The sequence below is a fragment of the Mobula birostris genome, chromosome 4 (assembly GCF_030028105.1).
Source record: "Mobula birostris isolate sMobBir1 chromosome 4, sMobBir1.hap1, whole genome shotgun sequence".
Taxonomy (NCBI): Eukaryota; Metazoa; Chordata; class Chondrichthyes; order Myliobatiformes; family Myliobatidae; genus Mobula; species Mobula birostris.
Window position 1 is genome coordinate 142,956,978 of NC_092373.1, and position 22,609 is coordinate 142,979,586.

Here is a 22,609-nt window from a genome sequence, read left to right on the forward strand (position 1 = left end):
AGAAAGATCACATCTGCAGATAGAGATTTGAGATGTCTAAAAACTTTATCCCTCTTAACAACATGACCAAGCCCCTTAACATTCCATGATACAATTGTAATATCTTTGCCCCCCCAGCTGCATTCTACCACAAGACTACGTTAGGATTTTTAATTAAAATTTTCATCATAGCCATGAGTCTTGATGATCAGAAAATTCTATTTGAACCTCCAAAATAAAATCTAATTTTTATGTTCTTTTAATTTTATTTAGATTCCAGTTAATTCATCAGTTAAATATATTTATTGGATCATGGGTTGCTGTCATCTTCATGGAATATGTATTTGTTTATTTAAGAGCCTGCATGACAAGCTTTTCTGAAATTCCCTTCCAGCCAATTCCCAGTCTTAGTTGATTAACACAGGCAAACTCCTGTAGCTAATGATTTCCCTGAATTTGTATCTTTCTTGGAATGTGCCCCCTTGGAGCTGCTGTTATCATCATGGTAATGTCTGTCGGTCAATATGGAGTCAAACAGCCCAGAACCTGGCCCTTAGGCCCACTATTTCACTGCTGACCATCTACACTAATCCCATTTATTACCATTTATTGTGTGGCCTTGGCAATTATGCTCATTGAGGTGCTTCTTAAATATTATGACAGTACCTGGTTCCACCAGCAACTTAGGCAGTATGTTCCTCAAATGCTCAACAAGTTTCTTACTCTTCATCTTAAACCTCTATTTTCTGGTCTTGGACATGTCTGTCAAGGAAATTTTTCTCACTGTCTACCCTATTTGCGTCCCTTTTTAAAAAAAAAAGTTCAGCTAGCTTTGTCAGATTCCGGCCCCAACCTCCACTGTTTCAAGGAAAACGTAGTCTGCCTGTCCCATTTCTCCTCATAACGGAAACAGTGACGTCCTGGTGAATCTCCTCTGCACTCTCCAGATACTGTGGCAACCAGAACCGCGCACAGTATGCCATCTCTGGGCTAACCAGTGTTTTAGATGGACCAAGGCTTTCCTTCTCTTTTATTTTTATGCTCTGACTAATGAAAGCAAGAATCCTATATTATCACCATCTCCCTATCTTTCTATTTTGCCATCTTTAGGAGTCTTCGGACTCGTACATCAAGGTCTCGTTACTTGAATGGAATGGCACTCCCAAAGCTCATCACATCATAGACTCCGCCCAAGTTACCAGTATGATCCAGTAGCTTGACTATCAACTTCATTATCAACAAAACCATATCTACAACCTTACTAATCATACGTCCAACAGTCACATCCAAGTCATAATCACCGTGGTTATTAATGTGTTTCATTACCAATGAACCTTGGAATAGTTATGTCACCAAGTAATCTTGTGAAAATACCACACAAGCTAATGGTTTTAACACAAATATTGCTCATTGTTATGCATCACATTGTAGTTCAGTCTCAATTCCTAACAGCTGTTCTTGATTTGGCTTGGCTTTAAAAAATAAACATCAACTAAATATCTTGGCTGCAATTAGTCCTCTATTTTTTGGAGTTCTTCTTTTGAGCATAGAACATTTGTGGCTATAGATATCACTTTGGAGGTTTAAGGACTTTCCAAATGATCCCAGTTTCTGCATGTGTTGCTGTCTCTGTCCACCTGCCCTGGAGTGCAAGTATATAAGAATATGGTCTGACTTAAATGCCCTGTTGGTGTTTCCCAGCATAGTGCTCTTGACAAGAAGTAGAAGTTAATATATTTTTAAAAAATAACAAGTGCAATAAAATGGTTGGAACTGATCAGTTTAAAGTTCACCAGTCAGCCTGCTTCCTAAGTGAAGAAATTTAAAAGTTGATGGCTGTGAAAGAACATAGATGACAGGGAAATCAGTAGGGAAATGGGAGTAGTGGAATTGCTAAGCACTTGATAAGGTGAATGGCTATCTTCTGTGTCATATGAAATATGAGATTTCATAGTGGGAAACTAAACTGAATTTGTAATATTTCTAGCTTCCAAGTCTTTAAAGTGCAAGTCCAGTTTCACTAATTACTGTTCTTGATCTACCTGATTTCATATTCCTGATACTATCTTCTTCCCACTGAAACTGCCAGGACCATCCCATCAATTCCACTTCCCTGCTGATTTCTGGGATTCTTTCACACTATGCCCATCAACTCCACCTAGGATTTACTTATGAAAATTAAGTAAGGAATTTGGCAAAAATAATGGAGTTGATTTTTTTAAACAAGTAACAAGCTGGTTTGACTAATGTACTTTAACATTTCCAATTATTTTCAGAAGGATTGTGATGTAAAATTAGTTAGAAATGCTTAACCTACATGATTAAATTTTCAAGATTTCAGTTTTAGCTACAAATCCAGCCTGAATCTGTTCTCAATTACCAGTTTATTAACTCTTCTTTCTTCCTCCTCGCTATCACTACAGATGGCCCGTATGGTATATTTGCTGGCCGCGATGCTTCAAGAGGGCTGGCTACTTTCTGCCTGGATAAAGAAGCTCTGAGGGATGAATTTGATGATCTTTCTGATTTAAGTGCTGTACAAATGGAAAGTGTTAGAGAATGGGAAATGCAATTCATGGGCAAGTATTCATTGTCTTTTTCTGGTTACATTTACTATTCAGTTGATGCATTCCATCAAGTAATTGTTGAAACTGTTAACTTTTTTAATTCTTGGCTTATTTATACAGTCTCATTTGGAATTTTCAAATTGTATTTATGAGCAGGAAAATGAGATATTCAACAGAAGATAAATCCTTGGTCAACAATGGAAAGGTAAAGGGATTTGGGGAGGGAATTTTTGTGGGGTCTTAGTGGCAATAGACATGGACACCAATGACAATATAGGACTTATCTCCAAGCCCAATAGACCTGTGATCCCTGCTTGAAATCCTTCTTGGATATGTAATACCTATAGTAATCATTCTAAAGCAGTGGAAAAATACTGTCATACAAAATCCTCCAAATTCAGTGGAAGAATAAGGCAGCCAATAACAATGTCCTCTTGCAGGTGAATAAACCCAGTACTGAGGGCCAGATTACAATTAGTCAGTTACATCTGGCTGGCCACGTTGCTTGCTTCCCTGACACCAGGCTTGTGAAACAGACGCTCCATTCTGAATTTTGTTGTGGCAGGAGATTACCAGGCAGACAAAAAGATTCCAGGACGTGCTCAAAGCTTCATTGAAATACAATATCAAACAAGAGAAAATCTGCAGATGCTGGAAAGCCAAGCGACACACAAAACATTGGAGGAACTCAGCAGGCCAGGCAGCATCTATGGAAAAGAGTACAATCGATGTTTCGGGCCAAGACCCTTCAAGAAGACTGGGAAAAAAAAGATGAGGAATCAGAGAAAGAGGTGGGGCGGGGGGAGAAGAAATACAAGGTCAAAGAATCTGAGGGGGAGCAGTGAGAGAGGTTTTCACTGAACTCCCATTGAAGGGAAGATTTAAGCTTCAGAGTAGTCATCTTACTGTGGATTGATGAACACTCAGGTCTTTTGAAATGCTTTCGTAGCTTTTTCCAGTTTCATGCATCTACAATTCTTCTAAGTTCCTCTGAAAGTTGTTTTGATCGAGGCATGATGCACATGAACAAATCTTTCTTGGGAAGAGCAGGTTCTGTCAGTAATCTGATTTTATGTGTCTTTTTTTTTATAGGGCAGGGCACCTCTACAACCCACACCTCCAATCTCATTTCATTGATTAGAACACCTGACTCCAAATAGCTTTTGTAGAAAGTATTACTGCAAAGGTTCACATTTTTGAAACCTAGACTGTGATTGTGTAAATGGTGTACTCACTATTGACAAGAAAAAGTACAATTGCTTGTGTGTTTATTAGTTTAGACAGATTGTGTTTGTCTATTATTGTGACTTAGATTACCACATTTTATGAGTAATTAATGCAGAAAACCAGATAATTGCAAAGGGCTCACAAACTTTTTCTTGCAACTGTAAGTACAGCAATCTTGCACTATTAAGGCACAAGTGACACCTTTTTCTGATATAATAAAATCTAAAGCCATTCTGTTCTATAATGCTAATGTATGAACAGCCACCAGTTCTACCGACAACTTGGTTAATACTTGTTGGGTTTCATCAAAGGCAAAGGCGGTCTCATTCGCTATTTCTTCAAAGCCAATGCCATTTTAATCAGTTCCCAGGACAGTGTGGCGGTCCCCATATCCCGGAAAGGCAATCATCCAGAATCTCTGTGTCCTTGTTAAGAATGTCTGGTGCCACAGCTCCAGAGGGTGGTGAGGTAGTGACGCCAAGTGTCACATGCGGAGCATGATGTAGACCAAATAACAACAGCCCTTCCAGGGCTGTGGCTCCCTCCACTTCCCCTGGTACTTGGGGACATGCCCAAGCAGCTAGGGGTAGGCCCAGTAAACATATACCCAGCAAGTGCCATTCAGTGGATGAGGAGAACTGAGATTTTTCAGTTCTATACATATACCTTTTCTGCTCCCCAAATAAGGGCCCTTGTCCTTCCAGTTACAGTGACATTTTAGCTGATTAGTGTCCTCGGCCACTGCGCTGGACAGTTTCATATGGGGAATTTGGTCCCCATACTTGTGGCTGCACCAATCGTGCTTAAAAGTGGGAACATGCCATCTATTAAAGCACACATAATTGGAATCGGTGTCTATCCTGTGACCATTTAGGGTCTTTGTTCGGCTCCATGCGTCCCCGAGCCCCATTCGCTGGAATTAAGCAGATTCCTCCTTCACTGTGGAATATGAAGATGAGTACAAATCCAGAAAGGTGAAACATTTATTCGTCCGGCATTTTCGTAACTGAGTGAAAGGAAAGAGTTATGCGCAGGGGCAGTGTTTATATATGCCAAGGCAGCCATTAGTTCCAGCATCACGATTGGTATGGTGTTGAGGGGGCTCATGTTTTTATTGGCTCAGAAATCTTTTTACAGTGCAAGGCGTGTATCCACAATGGTTTGTCTCTCACCTTGATAAGTGTATTAGTCACCAACAGTACTTGGAATGGTCCTTCAAACTGAGGTTGCAAGCAACTCTTTCTCTTAACTGTCCAGACAATCACATAATCTCCAGGCTGTATGTCATGACACTTAGTGCTGGCCATTAGTTGTTGTGCTTCCTTCACCTGTTGATACTTGGTGATACTTTTTTGTCAAGGATACACAATAGGCCAACATGCTTTCATCCAAATTATGTCTGTCCATTTGCTTAACTCCTAGTGGTGCATCAAACGGCAGGCGCAATGGCCGCCCCATTATGATTTCGTGGGGGGACAATCCAGTAGTCCTATTGGCTGTGGCCCTAATGGTCATAGGGACCAAAGGTAATACTTGTTTCCATCTCAACCCAGTTTCCTCAAACATTTTACTAAGCTTGTTTTTAATCATTCCATTCATCCTTTCTACTAAGCTTGCTGACTGAAGATGGCAGCTACAATAGAAATGTTGATCAATTGGTGAGGCCTTACATACTTTCCCAATAAAGTGGGTACTGTTGTCACTAGACTGCTTCCAAGGGGTCCCGAACCTCTGCATGATTTCCTTCAATAAATATGTAGCTACTGTAACTGCATCATTCTCTCCACAAGGAAATGCTTCAACCCATCGTGAAAAAACATCAATAACGACCAATATATATTTATATCCTTTAAACGGAGGTAATTACATAAAATCCATCTGTAAATGCATGAACGGTCCATCAGAGGGTGGTGTATGAGATCCCTTCACCTTCACTAGTTTCCCTGGATTTTGTAAAATACATATCATACATTGTTCACAAACTTGATTTGCAGCTTGTGATAAAACAGGGCGTACTATGTTTGATTTATATGATCTATTAATCCCTTTTTCAGCCTCTGGGAAAAGAGGGTACTGTGCCCTGCAGGGTAGTGGAGCATTTGGGTTGATGGTCACTTTATGCAGTTTAGCTGTGAGCATCTTGCCTGTTTCATTTGGCTGGGGGGGTCCAAAGTTGCGGTGGGACCTTGGAGAGTAAAGGGTTCCATATCAGCACTGAACAACAACCGTCCTACAACTTTCTGTTCAAAGGTTGCCTCTGCTTCTAATGCACTAGGGAGCAATAAAAGAAAGGTCTTACCTCCTTCCAATCACCAGGGACTCCATCCAGTTGTTTCCAGGACCTTCTGTTATGGCAGTCTTCGCAGACCCTTGACCATTGGTCCAAAGTCCTTTGCCACCTTATCTCTGGAAATTACTAGAGTTAGGTGGGTTTCTTATTCTCCTGATCTTATATCCACTGAACCTCATGGAGGGGTCACACTGCCTCCTCAATACCAGAATCACCTACGTACATTTCAGAAATGTATAGAATAATTTTACTACTGATATAGGGGTCCGATTTCTGATGCTTAAATCGTCATTTCCAGCCGTGTCATCTTCCATAAGTCATACTGTGAAGATGAACAGTGCCACCTACCAAGTTGTAGATCTAAACAGAATCTAGAGAAATCTCCGGAGACTTTCAAGGCACTCTCATGAAAATCTTCCAAACTCCTTGATAAATGGATAGTGAGTAACTGCCACTTGACTGCTACTGAAATACGATTGGTCTCTGGTATACACACAGTAAGTCCCTTGGGAGTGTAGGTAATAGTAGCTCGCATTTTTCACATAAGTTTACAGGCACATCCGGGGAAAGTAGAAAGGTATGATATAAATCCTGGTCTCCCCTGCTAACCTCCAGTGGATCTGATTTCAGGATATCAATTGACTGTCCGTGTATTCCAGTTACACAAGTATTATCCTTACCAGACCTTAGAGTACAGTCGTCCTCTTTCACCATAGAGCAGGTGGCTCTTGTATCCACCAGAAATAGTCTGTGGAGTCAACTTAACCCATCCAGGCAATTCTTCCACTGATCTCTTCCCATAATTATTAAACATATGCCATGCTGTGTCCCCTTATTTGGGACAAGGAAGGACTCCCCTTGTCCCATTATTACCGATTTCTAGTCTCTGTTCCACATCCTACTTGCCATATTTTCTCTTTCTTTTGTTCACTACGGCGTCCTTGTAGGGATTAAACTTATGATGTTGGTTTCCACAAAACCTACTGTTTTTAATGGTGAGCCCCTGACACCAGATTTTAGGTGTCCTTGACACTTCTGTCAGTCAAATCTAATCATTGATACCCATAAGTTTCCAGTTGCCATGCCGAAAGCATTGGAATCAGAGAGAGAAACTGATTTACTCAGTAGACGGTAGCACAGATCACAGTATATAGAATGGGAGTGGGACAAAACCTGGTATTTGCTACTCTCCTGGAAAGACTACACAGAGCAAAAGCAAGCTTACTTTTTGTGATCACTCCTGCGCAGAAGTTTCCCTGGGAGCAGGTGGTCACCAGAATCTCCTTTGGTCCACACACGTACCTAAACATGAAGTCTTGGTGGGACCTCCAAGTTCTGTCCAGCAGACAGCAATTAACTCAGAGTGGATCAGTCATAAGTATGTTTATTTTACTTGCAGCAAGGGGAGACCATTACCGCACAGGAGCTGGTGATCACTTCATAAAAACAGACAGCATAGTCACTCCTATATACACAAGTACGGCTACCGTGCTTCAGTTCAAGGACAGAGTGCATTTTCTTCATCTGCTTAATCAGTGTATGTGGCATTTTTCCAATAATGCATCTGGTCTGCACTTAGTGAAATATTAGGTTCCATCAGCATAAAGTTGCACAAATACTATAAGCAAAGCACTCTGGTACAATACAGATTCCATTTTGTTACAGACAAAAATGCTATTTTGTTACTACAAGTAAAATACATTTCAGAAGCTCGCTAGATTACCACTCCATTCTTCACCCCTAACACCCTTCACTACTGGTAGTCATTCACCAAGATTTATTTAAAACTCTGCCCTTGCTTGTTATACCTGCTGTCAAGTAGAGCAAGAACTGCACCCTGTCCAGACTGGAAATTACATTACTAAGTCTAACTCCTGAAATGTCTTACCCAACTATATTGAGAGTATCAATCCTAGAGGACTCTAGTGATTCATATAGGTGTCTCTCCTTGTGGCCTTAAGGAAGCCACAAAGTGATAATAAATGTTAAATATTTGTTTATTACACTGAAGTTAAGATTGGAAGAATTTCAAATAACTGATGGTTGTGAATTAAATAATCCAGGACTATTGGGTAATCATGATACAGTGGTTCATAGTGTATAAAAAATTACCTCAAAGGAAAAGGTAGCAAAACGTTAGATCTCTTTAACCATCCCCCAGCCCACATCCAGTATGAGTTTTCATGAGACAATAGTTTTTAACCTACTGGTAGCAATGTAAACAAGTTGAAGTTTCTCTAAGCTTTTGTTTACTATTTTGTAATGCAATATCTTGTATACATATCTTCAATAAACACTCATTCATAATTAATATGTAGTGCTCACTCATGATAAATTGTGTGATTCTCTTCAAATGCATTATGGTATGCTGTTGCATTGCTTCTCTCATGATTTAGTCATTGCTATCTCATTTTTCTCGTCAATCTATTACCTAAATCTCAATAGTTTTCAGACGATTACAGTGTCAATCTGGCAGGTAATTAGATGTCTTATGAAAAAAGGTTGAGCAAGCTACGATGTTTTCTCATTGGAGTGAAGGAGGGTGAGAGGTGACTTGATAAATGTGTATACGATTGAGATGCATGGATAGGATGAAGAGCCAGTGCCTTTTTCCCAGCTTAGCAATGGCTAAAATAAGAGGGCTTTGTGAGTGGAATTACATTTAGAAAGATGTACTTTTTTTACATAATGGTGATGAGAGCCTGGAATGCACTGCAGGGTGCTGGTAGAAGGTGATATATTAGAGATATTTAGGGAGAAAATAGAGCAGTATAGGCTATATAGAAAGATTAGTTTGATTGTAGAGTAAGTTAAAAGGTTGGCACAATGTTGTGGATAGAAGGGCCCATTCTGGTCTGTATTGTTCTACATTCCATGTATTGACCAATCTTGTCAGACTTAGTTGATCTAAATGGTTAGTTCTGAACCTGATAGTAATGTAAGGTGGTGATTCACAATGTGTAAATTGATGCTTCATGTCCATGTAATGGCATGGTCCATCTCACCCGAACCACTTTCCTACTGGCACTTACAGCAACAGCTTGGTCCCTAAAGCTGGCTCCTGATTGGCAAAGCTGAATGGTCAGGGCCTTCCCGTTATGAATAGTTTGTTGATCAATTTATCAAGTGTGCTAGCTGTCAGCAACCTTCAAAGCACTGGAGGCAGCAAATATGGAGAGAAATGGACAATTGATGTTTTGGATTTAGGCATGTTAAAGTTTGATCATCTTACATTTTCAAAGTTGAACAATCACAAATTTTTAATAATATAAAATATTTTAAAATTCTAATAGTTTATCAATTTGGAAGTTAGTTTGTTTATTAAATATGAAAACATCCTATATGGATGCATCATGGCCTGGTATGGTAACTGCTCTGCCCAATTCAACACTCACAGAAATCAGACTGTACTTCATGCTGCCTCAGTACATTAAAGCAGCTGGCATAGTCAAACCCAACCAACCAACATTCTATCTTCTCTCTTCTCCCATCAGGAAAGCATGTACCAGCACAGCAGGCCCAAGGATAGCTTCTACTCTGCTGTTATAAGCCTATTGAATGATTCCCTAGTGTGATAAAATTAAATCTTGCTCTTTACTATCTATCTGCCCTGCACTTTTCTCTGTAGCTGTTACACTTCATTTTATGTTCTATTATTGTTTTACCTTGTGTATATTATAGATATGACTGTTTTAAACTAATACCGATTTAACATGTTTAAAATATGTAAATTACCTGGCTAATTCAAAGGACAGTTTTAAACATAGAAACTGCAGGAGACTTGCATACCTCTACCAGACTCCAATTTGTTCAGTGTCAGAACACATTCTGATTTTCAACAACAAGGGTCCCTCAAAGTTTGGAGTTTGCGTGATGAATCTTCCTCTTTAAATCTTTTTATTGAATAGGTACACAAAAGGTAAGCCATATAGGCACTAATACACTGTTAGAATATAATATATTACAGGAAATATTGATACAGAAAAAAATTAATACAAACAGTGCAATTTAAACATAAAATAACAAGGTAATATAATAGTATACTAATTTTTATATATATCAATAGAAAAAGAAAAAAAAACCACCGTGCAACTAAACTAAAAAGCAAAGCAAAGCAATGGGCTAACTAGGAAACAAGTAGAGTTAAAGTACTTAAAATCACGTCCTCAAACCCGACCTCCATAAAAAACAGTTTAAAAAAAAAGGGAATGGACCGAGAGAAAAAAAATTACATTAAATGAAAATGTTGAATAAAAGATCTCCAGGTCTGATCGAATTTAACTGAAGAATCATAAAGATTACTTCTAATTTTCTCCAAATTTAAACATAATATCGTCTGGGAAAACCAAAAAAAAAGTAGTTGGAGCATTAGTCTCTTTCCAATGTTGTGAAATACATCTTTTCGCCATTAAAGTAAGAAATGCAATCATTCTACGGGCTGAAGGAGAAAGATTACTGGAAATTTTAGGTAATCCAAAGATAGCAGTAATAGGATGAGGAGAGATATCTATATTCAATACCTTTGAGATAATATTAAAAATGTCTTTCCAATAAGTTTCCAGAGTAGGACAGGACCAAAACATATGAGTTAAAGAGGCTATCTGCCCCTGACATCTATCACAAAAAGGATTAATATGAGAGTAGAAACAAGCTAATTTATCTTTGGACATATGTGCTCTATGGACAACTTTAAATTGAATTAGGGAATGTTTAGCACAGATAGAGGAAGTATTGACTAGTTGTAAAATCTGCACCCAGTCATCTGCCGAAATAATAAAACCCAATTCCTGTTCCCAATCTGACCTAATCTTATCAAATGGAGCTTTCCTAAGTTTCATAATAATATTATAAATAATAGCCGTAGCACCTTTCTGACATGGATTAAGGTTAATTATAGTATCTAAAATATACGTAGGAGGGAGCATTGGAAAGGAAGAGAGTATAGTACTTAGGAAATTTCTAACTTGGAGATATCTAAAAAAATGTATTCTTGGTAAACTATATTTATTAGATAATTGTTCAAAAGACATAAGGGAGCCATCTAAAAATAAATCCAAAAACCGTGAAATACCCTTAGTCTTCCAAATTTGAAAAGCACGATCTGTGAAAGAGGGAGGAAAAAATGTTACCTAAAATAGGGATCACTAGCCCAAATTGGTTAAGATCAAAAAATTTTCTGAATTGAAACCAAATACGTAAGGTATATTTAACTATCGGGTTACAGACCTGTTTGTAGCGTTTCAAATCAAAAGGAAGAGAAGAACCTAAAATAGAGCCAAGTGCATAAACGTGATGAATCTTCCAAGGGTATTTTGGATTTTTTAAGTTGGCCCTTTTGCATAGACCTTGTGGGATGACATCACTGTAGTATCAACATCACTGCAGTGTGTGACTGTTAATCAAAATCTGACAAAGGGGAAGTTTTCTGATAAGATTCTTCAAATTTAATAGGTAACTCATTTAATGTATCTGTTCTTTTGTGTGTGAAGTGTTTTGGGATCTCTTAATGCAACAAGATGTTATGTTAGGGCTTAATTAGGAAGGGGAAAAAAGATTGAGAGAAAACTGGCAGGGAACATAAAAACTGACTGTAAAAGCTTTTATAGATATGTAAAAAGGAAAAGACTGGTAAAGACAAATGTAGGTCCCCTACAGACAGAAACAGGTGAATTGATTATGGGGAGCAAGGACATGGCAGACCAATTGAATAATTACTTTGGTTCTGTCTTCACTAAGGAGGACATAAATAATCTTCCAGAAATATTAGGGGACAGAGGGTCCAGTAAGATGGAGGAACTGAGCGAAATACATGTTAGTAGGGAAGTGGTGTTAGGTAAATTGAAGGGATTGAAGACAGGTAAGTCCCCAGGGCCAGATGGTCTGCATCCCAGAGTGCTTAAGGAAGTAGCCCAAGAAATAGTGGATGCATTAGTGATGATTTTTCAAAACTCGTTAGATTCTGGACTAGTTCCTGAGGATTGGAGGGTGGCTAATGTAACCCCACTTTTTAAAAAAGGAGGGAGAGAGAAACCGGGGAATTATAGACCGGTTAGCCTAACGTCGGTGGTGGGGAAACTGCTGGAATCAGTTATCAAAGATGTGATAACAGCACATTTGGAAAGCGGTGAAATCATCGGACAAAGTCAGCATGGATTTGTGAAAGGAAAATCATGTCTGACGAATCTCATAGAATTTTTTGGGGATGTAACTAGTAGAGTGGATAGGGGAGAGCCAGCGGATGTGGTATATTTGGATTTTCAAAAGGCATTTGACAAGGTCCCACACAGGAGATTAGTGTGCAAACTTAAAGCACATGGTATTGGGGGTAAGGTATTGATGTGGATAGAGAATTGGTTAGCAGACAGGAAGCAAAGAGTGGGAATAAACGGGACCTTTTCAGAATGGCAGGCGGTGACTAGTGGGGTACCGCAAGGCTCAGTGCTGGGACCCCAGTTGTTTACAATATATATTAATGACTTGGATGAGGGAATTAAGTGCAGCATCTCCAAGTTTGCGGATGACACGAAGCTGGGTGGCAGTGTTAGCTGTGAGGAGGATGCAGAGTGACTTGGATAGGTTGGGTGAGTGGGCAAATTCATGGCAGATGCAATTTAATGTGGATAAATGTGAAGTTATCCACTTTGGTGGCAAAAATAGGAAAACAGATTATTATCTGAATGGTGGCCGATTAGGAAAAGGGGAGGTGCAACGAGACCTGGGTGTCATTATACACCGGTCATTGAAAGTGGGCATGCAGGTACAGCAGGCGGTGAAAAAGGCGAATGGTATGCTGGCATTTATAGCGAGAGGATTCGAGTACAGGAGCAGGGAGGTACTACAGCAGTTGTACAAGGCCTTGGTGAGACCACACCTGGAGTATTGTGTGCAGTTTTGGTCCCTTAATCTGAGGAAAGACATCCTTGCCATAGAGAGAGTACAAAGAAGGTTCACCAGATTGATTCCTGGGATGGCAGGACTTTCATATGAAGAAAGACTGGATGAACTGGGCTTGTACTCGTTGGAATTTAGAAGATTGAGGGGGGATCTGATTGAAACGTATAAAATCCTAAAGGGATTGGACAGGCTAGATGCAGGAAGATTGTTCCCGATGTTGGGGAAGTCCAGAACGAGGGGTCACAGTTTGAGGATGAAGGGGAAGCCTTTTAGAACCGAGATTAGGAAAAACTTCTTCACACAGAGAGTGGTGAATCTGTGGAATTCTCTGCCACAGGAAACAGTTGAGGCCAGTTCATTGGCTATATTTAAGAGGGAGTTAGATATGGCCCTTGTGGCTATGGGGGTCAGGGGGTATGGAGGGAAGGCTGGGGCAGGGTTCTGAGTTGGATGATCAGCCATGATCATAATAAATGGCGGTGCAGGCTCGAAGGGCCGAATGGCCTACTCCTGCACCTATTTTCTATGTTTCTATGTTAATACAGCTTGTTTTTTTCCCTAGTTTATTTTGTGATAAAGTTATCACCTCCAATCAAAGTTGACATTACTGTTTTGCAACACTGCCCAATGTTAAAAAGAAGTTTTTGAGTTAGACCCACTAAAAAGAAACTTGGTTGTGAAGTTGAGAAAACAAAAAACAAACTGCTGCAGAAACTCAGCGGGTCAGGCAGCATCTGAAGGGAAGTGTTTCTGGTTGAGACCTTTCGTCTGGATTAAGCTTACCTCTAGTAAAAGATGAGGGTTGTGATGCCCAATGTTTTTCTTTCTAATGCACACTATAAACATAGACAATAGTATTTACTTGATTTTCAGCTTTCACAGAACATATTTTGAGATTTATCCAGTGCATGTTTTGGTTACGGTGCTCTAATATTGTAGTTATATTGCAGTAAGGATATTTTTTTGCTGAAACTGCATTGAGTGTACATGTTGTGCACAGATTCTTGGGAGTTACCTTCTTCAGTCTGTATAAATCAGGTTTTCTACATTATTTACCTCTGTTTTCCCCATGATTCTGTGAAAATAGGCATATCAGTGGGGATGTGCATGCTCTTCCAAGAAATTTCAAGCCTAACTGCCTCTGACAAGACGATATAAGGCTCCTGCATTGCATTAAATTATCATTGATAGCATTGAATGAGCCAAATTTCATGGTGTTTTTTTAAAAAAAATTGCGATAATGTGTATATTTCTGTGCTGAGGCTGTTAGATGAATACAGTCGGCGCTCCTTATCCGCGGGTTCCGCAACCAACCGTGGATCGGGAAAACCTGGAAGTTCTCTCTCCAGCACTTGTTGTTTGAGCATGTACAGACTTTTTTTTTCTTGTCATTATTCCCTAAACAATACAGAATAACAACTACTTACATAGCATTTACTTTGTATTAGGTATTATAAGTAAGTGGGAACAGGTACATCCAGTATTATTTAGCGGCAGTTAGTCAAACGTTTGTCTTAGTGTATAGTATATATTTTACCTTTCTATGCATATAAACCATTTAAGAAACCTATGTATTTCAATTATTAAACCACTGCGTTGCTTAGTAATAATTGTAGCTTTCATCGGGGCAGGGCCTTTCGCATGCTCCATTATTCTCACTTTATCCTTTAAAATTGTTCTGATCGTTGACCGACTGTAGCCTAATGCTTTTCCAATGACCGATGGTGTTTCACCTCCTTCTGATCGCCTTATTATTTTTACTTTATTTTCAATCGTGATCGTTATCCATCAACGGAACAGAAACACTGTGGATTCAGCAGCAGCCACGGGCAGCAGGTCCCGAGCTCCCCCGGGTCCTAAAGTCCACCCGCACTAAGACAGGTTAGATAAGGAACTTGAGTATCTGCGTTTTTTGGTATCCGCGGGGGGGTCCTGGAACCAATCCCCCACGGATAAGGAGGGCCAACTGTATTTGTTTCCGGAGTCAGTATCTTGAATATTAATAAAAATAGGTGAGCTGAAGTTATATTAAGTGTATTGTTTTTGATATGTGTAACTAATAGCTTTAGTTTTCATAACTTTGGTTTCTTTTGCATGGATTCACACTTTTACTTTTTGAAGTATGCTGCCACAACTTAAGTTTCAGTAATTACAAGGTCAGGGTATATTTTGTAATAATAATGACCAAACTGGAGCAAATTGTTGGCCACTGCAATTCCCTTTGGAACTATAACCTTGCAAATTAGCAAAGGATATTGATAATAGTAGAGTTCATTGGCTGGAAATGATTGTGTCATTATAATTAAAGTATTTGTTCATGTAGTACAGTGCAGTTTAGCACAGTGTTTTACTGAATCAAAATCTGCTTATTTGATTTACAGAAAAGTATGATTACATAGGCCGACTGCTGAAACCATGGGATGAACCATCGGAATATACAGATGAGGAAGATGTTAAAGAGCATTCAAAACAGGACTAAAACTGTTCAGCAACCAAAGCAAGAGCCTTCAGTGCTGCAACCCATTTTCAGATTTCTGGAGCTTTTGTTTTCTTTATGAGCTACAAATGATAGAATGTAAAATATATTTTGCATTCAAAGTAAATACTCTTGTGTGGAGAATTAAATTAAAATATCCAGTAAATGCTGCCAAAATTGTTTTGTGGTTGTTATAACAAGTTGGGTATGGTTGTGCCTATGTTGGCAGGGAAAAATGCCCAGGTGTTGATTTAAGTTGTTCTTTTTGTTTGTTTGCCAGTGGATAAGGGGATTAGGAGACAATGTGCTGAAGCCATCCAATATTACTAATGTTTCAGGATTATTTGAACTGGGTGTTACCAGGTAAGGCCTTGGTCTTGGAATCTTTGATTTGAGCATTTTGTAATGTACAGCATTGCAAACAATTGCCGATGATCTTGCTTTTACAGTAACAGTAAGTAGTAAGCGCTACTGAAAGCTAAGGTTTAGAATTGATTTTCTTTGAATACTCTGCACAGTAGTTTTAAAGATATTTTCCCATAAAACTGCACTAAATCAGTATACAGTAACGAAGGGAATGAGGGGATACTAGTAACGGATTGTGCTGGCTCAGTTTCAAAATGCTATGTTCCACCCCCCACCCCCTCGATGTTATACAACTGTGTTTCCCTGCAATGATGTAACACTGAAGTCTGGTTTCCCTTCCACTTATTAAAATGTAGGTAATATTCATTGTGCCTTATTTTGATTACTTTTCTACTTCAACTTGAAATATTGTAAATCAGTTTCCCCAAACTTGAGCCAATGGTGTAATAGTGTTCAAAGGAGAAAAGCAGTCAATGCATGTATACCTGTTTATCATTGCCTGTATAGTATAATATTGCCATTGTTTGAGTGGGGAAATAAATCCACTCATCCTGACGTATTTGCAGTTAGCATATCCAGTGATACTGCCATATTTATGTAGTGATGTATAGTTTAGTGGTGTTATAGTAAGAAACAGATTTCATGATTTACTTCCCTCTTGTTTGGAGTAACATTTTTATTCTTTGCAAGAGAAAAGGACCTTTAGCTTGTGTGGAATAAAAAAAAATATTGGAATGGTCAAGACGTTTCAAATTTTGTAAATATGTGTATCTGTTTTATGAAAGCATGTACTACAACCAGACAGACCTGACTTTGTGTAGAGTAACAAATCTTGAACCGGAGTGATAGGTTATGATGGATCATATGGAAAATTGCACAATAAACAATTGTTTATTAGTATTTGTCTGATTCGTGATTTATTTTGAAATTGCTTAAAATCACTTAATACCTTGGGTAACAGATTAGATTAACTTGATTTTGAATAGTTCATTTTTAAATGTTTGTAGCCTTACAACTTGTGTACTAGTAAATTTGTCAAGTTGTATATTTTATTAAATGGATGAAAATCATTGTAATACTGAAAGATGAATGCATGCTACAATGGAAATCAGCTAACTTGATCCTTCTGCACTATAGGAATGCAAACCTGTTGTTTACAATATAGCGTCATCAAATATACCCATATTTTTTATCAACAGGCTTCTAAGATGTTTGAAGTACATATATTAAAATATAAAACAAAATCTGAAATGCAGGCTTTGTGGATTTTTTTCCTGTCTAGTCAGACTTTTACATTACTATATTGGTCTTTTACAGTATTTTCTCTGAACTATTTTGTCTTTCTGTTTTATAAATGCAATGTATTTAAATGTGCTTTAGTTTCTTTTAAAGCTGGGCGTACACATGTACATGTGTGTAAAATATAAATGTTCAGATGCTTCTTGGAGCATCAGTTAATGTAACTAAAATGTGCAAACAGTAAGTGGTTCAGATATGATTTACAATAAAATTTTAAGAACATTACATTTATTGGCACGGCACACTGTTTTGATATTAACCACCTGTAGTTAATGTATTGTTGATGTCTAGTAATGTTATTGCAAAGGTCTTGGATATCTCAGATTTCAGTGGGATTTGTGCACATCCGTATTTTAAATTGTGGCACCAGCTGCAATAAAAGTAAAAGGTTTGTTTTGGATCACGTTAGGATGTATATCTGATAATAACTTATCATGCTTTATTTAAAGTTTAGTACACGCTAACTATTTCAATCAAGGCAACTGGACTTGTTGTGTTGTCTAGGAGACGTCTCACCGCTCATCTGAGAGGCTTCTTCAGTTCTAATCTATGGTGGGTAGTTTTCCAGTTTATGAACTCTGAGTTGTTTAAAGGTACAGCAATCACATGAGAGTCATTAAGAGTCATAGAGGTAATGAGAGGGTCATTAGTCTTGTCTTTGCGTAAGTGGAGGTGTGAACTGTTGTGGAGACACTCCTTGGATAACAATGTGCACATTTTGGACAGGGAGGACAGGTGGTTTGAAAGAGTGGTTAAAGAAGCCATCTTTGGAAAACCCATCCCTGAACAGAGGGGGTGGGGTACGACACCACCTATCAGCTGCTTTCAGTGCAGTCCTAACCCAGCATCTCCACAACAAAGGTAAGACTAATGACCCTCTCATTACCTCTACAACTCTCAACAACCCCTATGTGATTTAAAGACATTTAAAAACTCAGGCTACATCCACACTAGACCGTAAGACAAGCAGAAGTCGGCCATTCGGCCCATTGAGTCTGCTCCGCCAGTTTATCATAAGTTGATCCATTCTCCCATTTAGTCCCACTCCCCGGCCTTCTCACCATAACCTTTGATGCCCTGGCTACTCAGATACCTATCAATCTCTGCCTTAAATACACCCAATGACTTGGCCTCCACTGCTGCCCGTGGCAACACATTCCATAGATTCACCACCCTCTGACTAAAAAAATTTCTTCACATTTTCATTCTGAATGGGCGCCCTTAAATCCTGAAGTCATGCCCTCTCATACCAGACTCCCCTATCATGGGAAACAACTTTGCCACATCCACTCTGTCCATGCCTTTCAACATTCAAAATGTTTCTATGAGGTCTCCCCTCATTCTTCTAAACTCCAAGGAATACAGTCCAAGAGCAGACAAACATTCCTCATATGTTAACACTCTCATTCCCGGAATCATTCTAGTGAATCTTCTCTGTACCCTCTCCAACATCAGCACATCCTTTCTTAAATAAGGAGACCAAAACTGCCCACAGTACTCCAAGTGAGGTCTCACCAGCGCCTTAGAGCCTCAACATCACATCCCTGCTCCTATACTCTATTCCTTTAGAAATGAATGCCAACATTGCATTCGCCGCCTTCACCACTGACTCAACCTGGAGGTTAACCTTAAGGGTATCCTGTATGAGGACTCCCAAGTGCTGTTGCATCTCAGAACTTTGAATTCTTTCCCCATTTAAAAAATAGTCTGCCCATTTATTTCTTCTGCCAAAGTGCATAACCATACACTTCCCAACATTGTATTTCATTTGCCACTTCTATGCCCATTCTTCCAATCTATCCAAGTCTCTCCATTTCCTCAGCACTACCAGCCCCTCCACCTATCTTCGTATCGTCAGCAAACTTAGCCACAAAGCCATCTATTCCATAATCCAAATCGTTGATGTACAAAGTAAAAACAAGCGGCCCCAACACGGACCCCTGTGGAACACCACTGATAACCGGCAGCCAACCAGAATAGGATCCCTTTATTCCCACTCTCTGTTTCCTGCCAATCAGCCAACGCTCTATCCACGTATGTAATTTCCCCGTAATTCCATGGGCTCTTATCTTGTTAAGTAACCTCATGTGTGGCACCTTGTCAAAGGCCTTCTGAAAATCCAAATATACAACATCCACTGCATCTCCCTTGACTAGCCTACTTGTAATTTCCTCAAAAAATTGTAATAGGTTTGTCAGGCAGGATCTTCCTTTAAGGAAGCCATGCTGAGTTCTGCCTATCTTGTCATATGCCTCCAGGTACTCTGTAACCTCATCCTTGACAATCGACTCCAACAACTTCCCAACCACTGATATCAAGCTAACAGGTCTATAATTTCCTTTTTGCTTCCTTGCCCCCTTCTTAAATAGCGGAGTGACATTTGCGATCTTCCAGCCCTCCGGAACCATGCCAGAATCTATCGACTTTTGAAAGATCATCGCTAATGCCTCCGCAATCTCCACAGCTACTTCCTTCAGAACACGAGGGTGCATTCCATCTGGTCCGGGAGATTTATCGACCTTTAGACTAGTCAGCTTCCTGAGTACTTTCTCTGTCGTAATTGTGACTGCACACACTTCTCTTCCCTGCCACCCTTGAGTGTCTGGTATACTGCTGATGTCTTCCTCGGTGAAGACTGATGCAAAATAATCGTTCAGTTCCTCCGCCATCTCCTTTATCTCCCATTACAATTTCTTCAGCATCATTTTCTATCGGTCCTATATCTGCTCTCACCTGTCTTTTACTCTTTATATACTTGAAAAAGCTTTTAGTATCCTCTTTGATATTATTTGCTAGCTTCCTTTCATAGTTAATCTTTTCCCTCTTAATGACCTTCTTAGTTTCCTTTTGTAATCTTTTAAAAACTACCCAATCCTCTGTCTTCCCACTAATTTTTGCTTCCTTGTATGCCCTCTCCTTTGCTTTAACCTTGGCTTTGACTTCTCTTGTCAACCACGGTTGCATCTTTTTTCCACTTGAAAATTTCTTCTTTGGAATATACCTGTCTTGCACCTTCCCCTTCACATAAACTCCAGCCACTGCTGCTCTGCCGTCTTTCCCGCCAATGTCCCTTTCCAGTCAACTTTGGCCAATTCCTCTCTCATGCCACTGTAATTTCCTTTACTCCACTGAAATACCGACACATCAGATTTCAGCTTCTCTTTTTCAAATTTCACAGTGAACTCAATCATGTTATGATCACTGCCTCCTAAGGGTTCCTTCACCTCAATCTCTGTAATCACCTCCGGTTTATTACACAATACCCAATCCAGTACAGCCGATCCCCTAGTGGGCTCAACAACAAGCTGTTCTAAAAAGCCATCTCGCAGAATTCTACAAATTCTCTTTCTTGAGATTTAGTGCCGACTTGATTTTCCCAATCCACTGGCATGTTAAAATCCCCTACGTCGCATGTTAAAATCCCCACACTAGACTGGATAATTTTGAAAATGCTGGTTTTGCGTAAAAACGACAGGCGTCCACACTAGGTGTTTTTGAAAATACCTCTGTCTACATTAAAACGGATATTTGGGCAAATCTCCTCCTACTGGGCATGCACAGGACACAGAAAACAAGTGAAGAGGAAGCGGTATACTTGGTGTGTGTTTGTCCAGTTATACAGACTAGAAAAACTTAAAAGGAAATTGCCAAACGAAAGACTTGGTGCACGTTTGTCCAGAAGCATTTCCTACAGCCGTAGTCTCTTCACCGATGAAAGAGACGACAGCTACAACTAAATGCAATAAGGCTTGTTACTGGGCAAAAGTGAAATTTGCTGTTACTTCATTTGTTTGCCTTTAATTTTGCCATGTCTTTGTGTATTATTTTGCTGTATTTAACATGTGCAATAAAATGATTTACTGGGCAAAAGTGACAATTGCATCTATTGAATGTTTGCACAAGCAATACATTAATAAAGCACCTTGTTAAATGTATAAAACATGTCTGTATCAGTGTTATCTTGTATTTCCATACAATGTTACATTAGGCTGTTACACATCTATTGTTGTGGTGTTGGAGGTTGCGTTCAAGAAAACAATGAAATGCCGCGCTGCCACCACCATCTGTTCCATCACGTCATGACAGCGGTTTTAAAAATAGGTGGTTACCCCGTACACACTACGCTGGGTATTAGGCGTTTTCAGATTTATTCACTCTGGAGAGCGTTTCTGAAAAGCTCCGTTTTCGGGGTAGGAAAACGCTGTTACAATGTGGACGGAGGGTCAAAACAAAGAGAAAAAACGTCTGTTACGGATTTATCTGGTCTAGTGTGGACGTAGCCTCAGAGTTTATAAGCCAGAAAACTACCCACCATGGATTAGAACTGAAGAAGGCTCGGATGAGCGGCAAAACGTCTCCTAGACAACTCACAAGTCCAGTTGCCTTGATTTACTACAGCTTGATATACAATGACCTGGATGACTGAGAACCTTCATAGATATATTTCAATCAAGTTGCATGTAAAAGGAATCCTTTCTTCTAAGGATGTAAAATCTTACATCCGTTGATGTTGGGGAACTTTTGTCCTGTAGCTTGTACTGAAAATGGAAATAACATTACACTAAGAAAGCATGAACCAGCTTGGACCTCATTCCAAGAATCCATCTGTTTCACTAGTCTGGTAGGTAGATGCTTGGTCACCAATAGGGATACCAACTATTTGTGCCTTATCATTTAGTTTTTAAAATTTCAGTTCTTTCTGATGCATAACGAAACTTGAACATACTTTTCGACTTCATTTTCCAATGCAGTACCATTATCTAACTCGCTGCAGAAATCCAAATGGTTTGTAGTTCATAAAGCCTTGAAAATACTTATTTAACTCTAGAATTTTAGAAACATAGAAAATAGGTGCAGGAGTAGGCCATTCGGCCCTTCGAGCCTGCACGGCCATTCATTATGATCATGGCTGATCATCCAACTCAGAACCCCGCCCCAGCCTTCCCTCCATACCCCCTGACCCCCATAGCCACAAGGGCCGTATCTAACTCCCTCTTAAATATAGCCAATGAACTGGCCTCAACTGTTTCCTGTGGCAGAGAATTCCACAGATTCACCACTCTCTGTGTGAAGAAGTTTTTCCTAATCTCGGTCCTAAAAGGCTTCCCCTCTATCCTCAAACTGTGGACCCTCGTTCTGGACTTCCCCAACATCGGGAATAATCTTCCTGCATCTAGCCTGTCCAATCCCTTTAGGATCTTCTACGTTTCAATCAGATCCCCCCTCAATCTTCTAAATTCCAACGAGTACAAGCCCAGTTCATCCAGTCTTTCTTCATATGAAAGTCCTGCCATCCCAGGAATCAATCTGGTGAACCTTCTTTGTACTCCCTCTATGGCAAGGATGTCTTTCCTCAGATTAGGGGACCAAAACTGCACACAATACTCCAGGTGTGGTCTCACCAAGGCCTTGTACAACTGCAGTAGTACCTCCCTGCTCCTGTACTCGAATCCTCTCGCTATAAATGCCAGCATACCATTCGCCTTTTTCACCGCCTACTGTACCTGCATG

General features: G+C 39.5%; 1 protein-coding gene across 2 annotated transcripts in view; it reads left to right on the forward strand.

Annotated features, from left to right (window-relative positions):
* Positions 1-16,696, forward strand: part of LOC140196637 (membrane-associated progesterone receptor component 2-like) — a 33,054-nt gene extending 16,358 nt beyond the window's left edge. The window contains exons 2-4 of one of the 2 annotated variants that reach the window (XR_011885768.1): positions 2,403-2,558; positions 5,196-5,299; positions 15,339-15,422. Coding sequence is in view for 1 of the 2 variants with exons in the window: in XM_072256160.1 (XP_072112261.1) it covers positions 2,403-2,558; positions 15,339-15,436 (254 nt within the window). In the remaining variant the exon portion in view is untranslated. Of the gene's footprint in view, positions 1-2,402; positions 2,559-5,195; positions 5,300-15,338 lie in introns of both variants that reach the window. The other variant, XM_072256160.1, reaches the window with a different exon arrangement.
* Positions 16,697-22,609: the final 5,913 nt, after the last annotated feature.